At 37.4% G+C, this 8,941-nt stretch overlaps 1 protein-coding gene across 1 annotated transcript; it reads left to right on the forward strand.

Annotated features, from left to right (window-relative positions):
- Nucleotides 1-504: 504 nt before the first annotated feature.
- On the forward strand, nt 505-7,849 carry LOC108668610 (MAU2 chromatid cohesion factor homolog; the record flags this gene model as incomplete). Its single annotated transcript, XM_018155852.2, is given in 11 exon segments — nt 505-766; nt 960-1,049; nt 1,405-1,644; nt 1,805-1,927; nt 2,348-2,480; nt 2,483-2,578; nt 4,582-4,740; nt 5,498-5,643; nt 6,762-6,857; nt 7,083-7,288; nt 7,557-7,849. Coding segments are annotated over 11 exon segments (1,717 nt in total), but the record flags the coding sequence as incomplete, so codon positions are not given.
- Nucleotides 7,850-8,941: the final 1,092 nt, after the last annotated feature.

Genomic DNA, 8,941 nt, shown 5'->3' on the forward strand with positions numbered 1-8,941 from the left:
TGCAGAATAAGCTAAATTTTTTCCCTCTGTGCAGACATTTGCACTAATGCAGGCCATTAATTCTAAGAAGAGCACACAGAAACAGCTTGTCATCATGGGGAACTAAAAAAATTACTGAATGCGTGTTAGGTGTTAAAATATTCATTAAAGATAGAATAAGTTTTTTAATTGAATATATAGGTATGTAAATGCACTCACCAAGTTTTGTTGTTGATTACTGCATCATCAATTTCTTGTTGGTAAAACTCAAGATCAGGATGACTGCATAATTGCATAGACATAATTTAATTTTATCTATTATTTAATGAGAATCTTGCACCTCCTAAATGACAGAAAGGTTCTAGCTGATTAAGAAAGTAGAAATATTCCATGCCTGCTTGGGGCCTCAGCTACCACCTCAATTACCTGTATAAATACAACATTCTTGTTGCACAAAAAATTAATCTGTTTCTTGACATTATATTCACACTTGCATTTCTGTAATATTAATTGACTTTTGTTTTCCACAGCTGCTTGACATGCTCCAGGTTTCAAATTTGTTTGTTGTTTGAAAAAAGTTTCCTTATCAAGTGTGCAAATATCATTTGATAGTCAACTTCCTTGGCTTTGATAATTCTATATTCATGATAATATGGCAAGCTCTCAAGATAGTTATTACCTCTCATTGTTGGCTCTCGCGGAGTCTTTTAGGATGGAACATCCTCCTAAGATTCGACATTCACTGCACTGTTTGAAAGCTGTGTTTCTCTGTGATCCTCCTCCAAAGGCAAGTAAAATATCCTTCTGAAATACACGTCATCTAACATAATTGAAATTAATTTAGACGATAAGCCACCAACTTATTTATGAATATTAATTTTGAAACAATAAACAAATTACAAATGCTCCTTTTGATCCAGAACTTAACATACCATCAAGATTTTTGTTGAAATTAAATTATTTTCTTATTTATTTATCAGGTTGCAGCCCGAACACACTTGCAGATCTCCATTCTGCTCTCCCGGCATGCAAAGAATCCTGATCTCACCAAGAGTCATCTTCAGCAAGCAGTAAGATATATTATTTTCTAATATTTTGGTCCATTTTCCATTTTTTTGTTCCAGCCAGCATTTATTTGGTTTGAATGGATTATGCTGATTAATGAAATTGGTGAGAATTTTTTACCTATTATTTTATATCATTGATGCTGGGAATGCTTATGAAGCAATGGGGTTACATGTGGTCAGCATTTTTTTATGAATTTATTCAAATTAATTTGAATAAATTTAATTTCATTTATTATCATATTGTAGAAACATTGTCAAATGACACCAGCTGATACTTACAAATGTTGCAAATTTTTACAGGTTTCATATATTTCTGAGCAATACCAAGCCATGATCTAACATCTATTTTTTCATCTAGTGGAACCTGTCTCAGAACATTGCTGGTTTTGATGATGTGCGCTTTGCCTCTGCACATCACCTCAGCACCTGCCTTGTTGAAGAAAGCCTCGCTGTTACTCCGGCTCCCTCTGTAGGCAACAGCGCTGCAAACGTTCCTGAAGGCCCCAGTATTGATGCTGCAAAGGCCCTGCTTATGAGGGCTATTGAGATGTCTTCTCAAAATTCACACTGGCACTGTAGGCTTCTGCTCCATGCTGCAGTCAGTGTTTTGAATTTAATATTATGTTGTTTTAAATGCTTATTATCATTTTACTTGATTTGTGTTGCAAATTTGACATATTATGATTATACATATCTTACAATTACTGTATCTTTATCACTAACACAGTAATTTATTCCTGAGTTAATTTTTATTTCAGCGTGTTTCTATTATGCTACAAGACCATGCCTCAGCCATCACTTTGCTACAAAGAGGCTTCGACTACACCAACATGCATGATCTTGGCTACTTGCGCATAATTTTCCAGTTGTCTAAAATAATGGTAAGTTCCTAGCCAAGTATACATACTCCAAAATTTTGCTCAAATTCTCTCAAACAATTTCTGCACAAATTTACATACTTTTTATCATATATGTGTATAAGGTAAACAGTGTAAGTATAAATATCATATCTTTCTTCATCATGAATGCATCCATACCTACTCAAACTCTGGTGTGTCTTTAATATGTTTGTATTCTAGCATAAAGACAGCTTAAAGACAGGAATTTTAGTAGCTTGTGTGTTTGAATTCTATCACTTCAGCAGTTCATGTGAATACATTGTGCTCTGAATTATTCATGTTATAGGTATTTGGTTATTGAATTCCATCAATCTAAATTTATGTTGCAAGGGCTTTGTTGAATTTGAGGAACAACAGATTATGGTTAAATCTTGAGTTTATTTACTATTATTTATTATTCAGGTGGTGATGTCACGGGGCTATGATGGTATTCCTCCCAACGAAGTTCAACAATTGCTCTCCCAAGCCATCAATTCCATTGGGACTGTCAATGCTACTGCTTCACAGAAAGAACATTTAAAGGTTTGTCAATTATTAAACTGAACCTCGGACAAGTCAAGAGCGCCAAGCCTGTCCTCAAGCAGCTGCAGCAAAGCATTCAAGCCGTGTCTCAAGGCCCACTGCTTGAGAAGGGTTAGTTATCTGCATTTATATTTTAAACTTGATTTATTTCTTGAATTATTAATTTATAATGTAAAATTTGTTGGTTTGTATTTAGGTTTATGCATTATTTCTTGAATTGTTAATATATATAATGTAAAATTTGTTGGTTTGTATTTAACCCTTTCACGGGTAAGTTACCATATATGATCACTTGAAATCGCGTCACAAAAAGCCTCACCACGGCTTCCTGTTTGTTTTTGAGGCATCCTTATGATGCCTCAGTCAATCACTAATTATCTTACCATCGTTCTATCTAAAGCATCACCAGCTGCAAAGTCCACAAATTGAAATATGAGCATTTAAATTAAGGTTTTGACTCGGACAATGGAACTGACGCTCTTTCCGCATTTTCTTCAAAAGGTGGAAGCATCAATTTATATATTTATTTATTTTGGCAACTTGATTAAATTTAATTAAATTAAATTTTTGTGTTTCTAATTTTTCGTTTGCATAGACTGAATTTTAATTATAAAGAAAAATTTTGTGTACTGATCGCATTTATTGAATTCTTCAAGTGCGATGCAAACCTTCAATAGGCAGAATTTGCAAAAATTCATATGAATAAATATATTGTATAATACTTCTTACTTTCTTGAAATGGTTTCTGAAATTTTAATTTCTGGATATTTCAATGCTTGCCCGCTAAAGGGTTAAGTTTATGCATCCAACTCTTTGTCAAATCCAAAAGAATCCATCTCCTTGTCAAATATTGTGCTTTGTTACTATATTATCTTTATTGTTGAGGTATGATTTTTCCCCAGACTTTGTGGTAGATAAACTTCATGTTTCTGTAGTTAAACAACTAACTACTACATGTTGTGTCTGTAGTTGAATAACTACTACATGTTGTGTCTGTAGTTGAATAACTACTACATGTTGTGTCTGTAGTTAAATAACTACCGGTACTACATCTTGTATCTGTTTTGTTGAGGTATGATTTTTCCCCAGACTTTGTGGTAGATAAACTTCATGTATCTGTTGTTAAACAACTAACTACTACATGTTGTGTCTGTAGTTATATAACTACTACTTGTTGTTTCTGTAGTTAAAGAAGTATTACATGTTGTGTCTGTAGTTAAATAACTACATGTTGTGTCTGTAGTTAAATAACTACATGTTGTGTCTGTAGTTAAATAAGTACATGTTATGTCTGTACTCAAATAAATACGTGTTATGTCTGTAGTTAAATAAGTACATCTTGTGTCTGCAGTTAAATAAGTACATGTTGTGTCTGTAGTTAAATAAGTACATGTTGTGTCTGTAGCTAAATAAGTACATGTTGTGTCTGTAGCTAAATAAGTACATGTTGTGTCTGTAGTTAAATAAGTACATGTTGTGTCTGTAGTTAAATAAGTACATGTTATGTCTGTAGTTAAATAAGTATTACATGACGTACATGTTGTGTCTGCAGCTAAATAACTACATGTTGTGTCTGTAGTTAAATAACTACTACATGTTGTGTCTGTAGTTAAGTAACTATACATGTTGTGTCTGTAGTTAAATAACTACATGTTGCGTCTGTAGTTAAATAACTACATGTTGTGTCTGTAGTTAAATAACTACATGTTGCGTCTGTAGTTAAATAACTACATGTTGTGTCTGTAGTTAAATAACTACATGTTGCGTCTGTAGTTAAATAACTACATGTTGTGTCTGTAGTTAAGTAACTATACATGTTGTGTCTGTAGTTAAATAACTACATGTTGCGTCTGTAGTTAAATAACTACATGTTGTGTCTGTAGTTAAATAACTACATGTTGCGTCTGTAGTTAAATAACTACATGTTGTGTCTGTAGTTAAGTAACTATACATGTTGCGTCTGTAGTTAAATAACTACATGTTGTGTCTGTAGTTAAATAACTACATGTTGTGTCTGTAGTTAAGTAAGTACATGCTATGTCTGTAGTTAAATAAGTATTACATGACGTACATGTTGTTTCTGTAGTAAAATAACTAGTACATGTTGTGTGCAGAGAGCTGCGGTAACTGCAGTGAGGTACAGTGGCTGTCAAGAGCAGAGCTCGGCGTGCTCGTCTACCTGGTGTCAGTGCGGCACTCAATGCACGCAGGCTACATGGACAAAGCCCACAAGTACACCGAGAAAGCCCTCAGCCAAATTTCCAAAATACGAGGTAAATTTATTAAAATTTTGTTTTACTAACCTATTTCATCCTTCTTATTGAGTTTGGTTTATTTTTATATAAAAAGCGTATGAAGTCATTGTTCCTCATCCATTACTTTAGTCTTCATTCAGACTAGCAGAGGATAATTTTCCAAAATTAATATTACCCTTTAATCTTCAAAATCATAATATTTCCTTACCCTGTCTCCCATTCATACCCAAGAATTTGACCGACTTCAATTTTGTTATTCATCTTTTTAAACAGTTAGGGACGGGATTTTAGTTTCCAATGAATATTATCTCAGAGTTACAGATTTCTGTACTCGCATTCAATTTAGTTTTTGTTATTGATCTGATTGATCAAATTTTCATATATGATCAATATTTACGATTTTCAGTGCATATGCCGTGTTTTTATTAGACTGAATTCATTAAAAATGAAGATTGACACACAAGCTTCGTTCCCTTTTGCACGCGATTTAAACAGTGCTTCATAATATACCGAAATGCCTGTCTTATATTGCAAAGCTTTCTACAATACTGCACATAGAAAACAGGATTTGAAACATTTGTATGTGTCTGCAATGAGAATGCTTCACATTGATAACAATATTAGAATCTCTACGCCATGAGAATGTTTCACATTAATTACAATATTATAAACATTGGTATATGTACCCCACGAGAATGCTTCACATTGATAACAATATTAGAATCTGTACGCCACATGAATAGAATTAAGACATGACCGCCTGTGTGATGGGCAGAGAGCAGCAGCGCGAGTCGGTGGCTGGAGGTGTTGCTGGTGGAGCACACGGCGCTCTGTCACCTCGTCATGGGCAGCAAGCAGGCCTCCCTCGCCTCCATCTGCCGGCTCTCTGAACTCCTGCGCGCCCAGCCTAGTCTCGCTCAGGTTATCCATCTTTATCTCAGCTCCCTTGTCTTTTCAATGTTTTTTATGTAAATTAACATTTTTAGTGTAATGTTCCTGCTCCTGTGTTGAGCGTAATATACTAAATTAGCTGTAATTGGTAAACCCCGCTAGTCTAAGTTCATTTTAAGCTATCGAAATGGTTAACTGTAAATCTTTTCAATGCTAACATTTTTTTTCTTTCAAGCTTTCTTTGTCCACATAATCCTTGTGCTTTATTCGTTCCATTATTCATCTTTCTTATTCATTCCGTTATTCTATTACAGAATTGTCGGTACCAACATTCTTGCTTTAACTCCTTCATTTGTTGGTGACTTCCTGGCTAGCCAACTAAATTCCTGGCTAGCCAACTTAATTCCTGACTAGCTAACTTAATTCCTGGACTGCCAACTTAATTCCTGNGCCAACTTAATTCTTGGCTAGCCAACTTAATTCCTGGCTAGCCAACTTAATTCCTGGACGGCCAACTTAATTCCTGGCTAGCCAACTCAATTCCTGACTAGCCAACTTAATTCCTGGCTAGCCAACTTAATTCCTGGACGGCCAACTTAATTCCTGGGCGGCCTACTTAATTCTTGGGCGGCCAACTTAATTCTTGAGCGGCCAACTTAATTCCTGGCTAGTCAACTGCTTAATTATTAATCCTGTTTATATCTTGCCAATTTTATTCTGTTAATATGAATGTGATAACTTTTCAAAAAGCTACATAGGTACTTGAGCCGTTATTGCATCCCGGTTAACTTTCAATCTAAATTCATTTATAGATATTTATTTTTTTATTTTACTAAGATCGATTTCCGAAATAATATAATCTGTGTAAAATTTTTTGTTTTACTGTGCAATTCTTTGTTGCAGTTCGTAGATTTTCCTTCACAATTGATTGGGCAGTGACTGATTTTATTATCTGAAATACCTATACAAAAGTTTCATTCATTTTCTGATGCTTGGATTGTACACGCTTTGCCAAATAGGGCGATTGTCCTTGTTTGGTAATTGTTAGAATTTGCTAGTTCATTTAAGCTGCTCAACAGCTAGCTGTTAAATATATATGTTCATATAACTTGTGTTTAAGTAATGATCAGCTTTATATTTGCCCCCAGAATCACGTGGCGCAAGTTCACACACTAATTGCTGTCTATGCAATGAGTATGAACAACCTGGACGCTGCAGAACAGCAGTTCAATGCCGCTCTTCGGGCAAGTGGTTTTGCGTTGCGTTTCATCCTATTCTTTCTTGTGGAAGAGTACTTTTATAGGCATTATTTAAAGATGACTTTTATGCTTCTATGTAATAATTTTTATAATAAGGTAACATAAAGTTTTAGAAATCGCCGGAGTTCATATCTTAATCAAGAATTCTTTATAGATACAATAATAATTACTAAATGATTTAAACCGTAAACCCTCCCCACATACGTGCAGACATCTCAAAATCGGGAGCTTTGGACCTTTGCGAACCTAAATTTAGGGATCGTGTACCTGCGGAGCGGCCGAGAACAGGACTTCGCGGCGCTGCAGGAGCGCATACATCCCGACGCTGTGAGGGCCTCTGCCCACGGCATCCGAGCGGCCGCCTACTACGTCCAGGGCATGCACGCCTTCTTCACTGGGAGCCATGATGATGCCAAGTCAGTTCATGTCCATGCCGATACCTTCAAATGGTTCTCATTTTGTGCTAGACGTGTAGATATGTAATGTTAATTATGTCATTTTGAGGTAGTTATGTTATGTCAATTTTGTCATTTGGTGGTAAATATGTGCTATGATATTTATGTCATTTTGTGGTAGAGATGCTATGTTTTAGAGAACTGCCAATAGGACAAAGTTGTCTCAGAGATACTATACAGTCTAGGCTCACGGAAAACGTTTGCTTACAAAACAAAATTTTCTCCTCAGACGTCATCTTCGTGAAGCCCTCAAAATGGCCAATGCAGAGGACCTGAACCGCCTGACGTCGTGCGCGCTGGTGCTGCTCGGGCACCTCTTCTTCTGCGCAGGCTCCCCTCGCGAGGCCGCAAACATGGCCAGCCCCGCCATGCAGCTCGCCTCTAAAATACCTGACCTACACCTGCAGCTCTGGGCGGCGTCACTACTGAAGGGTAAATACCTGCACCTGCAGCTCTGGGCGGCGTCACTACTGAAGGGTAAATACCTGCACCTGCAGCTCTGGGCGGCGTCGCTACTGAAGGGTAAATACCTGACCTGCACCTGCAGCTCTGGGCAGCATCACTTATAGGGGTAAATAATTGACCCGCTCGTACTGCTCTCAGCGCATTGTTTCTTAAAGGTGGATAGCTGTCTAGAAGCTTTGGTCAGTAAAATGTATGCGCTAATTTGATATTTAGTTTGTTAAAAATATATTTTAGTTTAATCAGTTAACGGATTAAAAAGTTCTGCCTAACAAATACAGAGATCATCCATTATTATTTAATAAGCACAGCACATTTTGTCTGGGCTTAACAGAAAGTTTCCTCCCGATATTTCTACTAAAATTTCCTTTACTTTAGATATAATTTTATTTCACTGTTTTCTACAGATAAGCCTTTTTCTTAAAATATTCTTAAGTTTTACTCCGCAGTGATCTCCATGCATTTCTTAGTCCGAAAACACATAATTATCGTAAAAATATACGTATGAAATTTCAGACCATTCCCTCATCCCGCANCCTTTCTGTGACAGTTTGTGAGGCTTAGACCACGGGGCCTCTGCCTCTCTGTGACAGTTTGTGAGGCTTAGATCACTGGGCCTCTGCCTCTCTGTTGCAGTTTGTGAGCATTAGACCACTGGGCCTCTGCCTCTCTCTTGACAGTTTGTGAGGCTTAGACCACGGGGCCTCTTCCTTTCTGTGAGACATTGTGAGGCTTAGACCACGAGGCCTCTGGCTCTCTGTGACAGCTTGTGAGGCTTAGACCACGGGGCCTCTGCCTCTCTGTGACACTTTGTGAGGCTTAGACCACGGGGCCTCTGCCTCTCTGTGACAGTTTGTGAGACTTAGACCACGGGGCCTCTGCCTTTCTGTGACAGCTTGTGAGGCTTAGACCACGGGGCCTCTGCCTCTCTGTGACAGCTTGTGAGGCTTAGACCACGGGGCCTCTGCCTCTCTGTGACAGCTTGTGAGGCTTAGACCACGGGGCCTCTGCCTCTCTGTGACTGTTTGTGAGGCTTAGACCACGGAGCCTCTGCCTCTCTGTGACAGATAGTGGTGAGGCTTAGACCATGGGGCCTCTGCCTCTCTGTGACAGTTTGTGAGGCTTAAGACATAGAGCTTTCTATCTGTGACG

Source organism: Hyalella azteca, unplaced genomic scaffold, assembly GCF_000764305.2.
Source record: "Hyalella azteca isolate HAZT.00-mixed unplaced genomic scaffold, Hazt_2.0.2 contig17145, whole genome shotgun sequence".
In the NCBI taxonomy this organism is placed as follows: Eukaryota; Metazoa; Arthropoda; class Malacostraca; order Amphipoda; family Hyalellidae; genus Hyalella; species Hyalella azteca.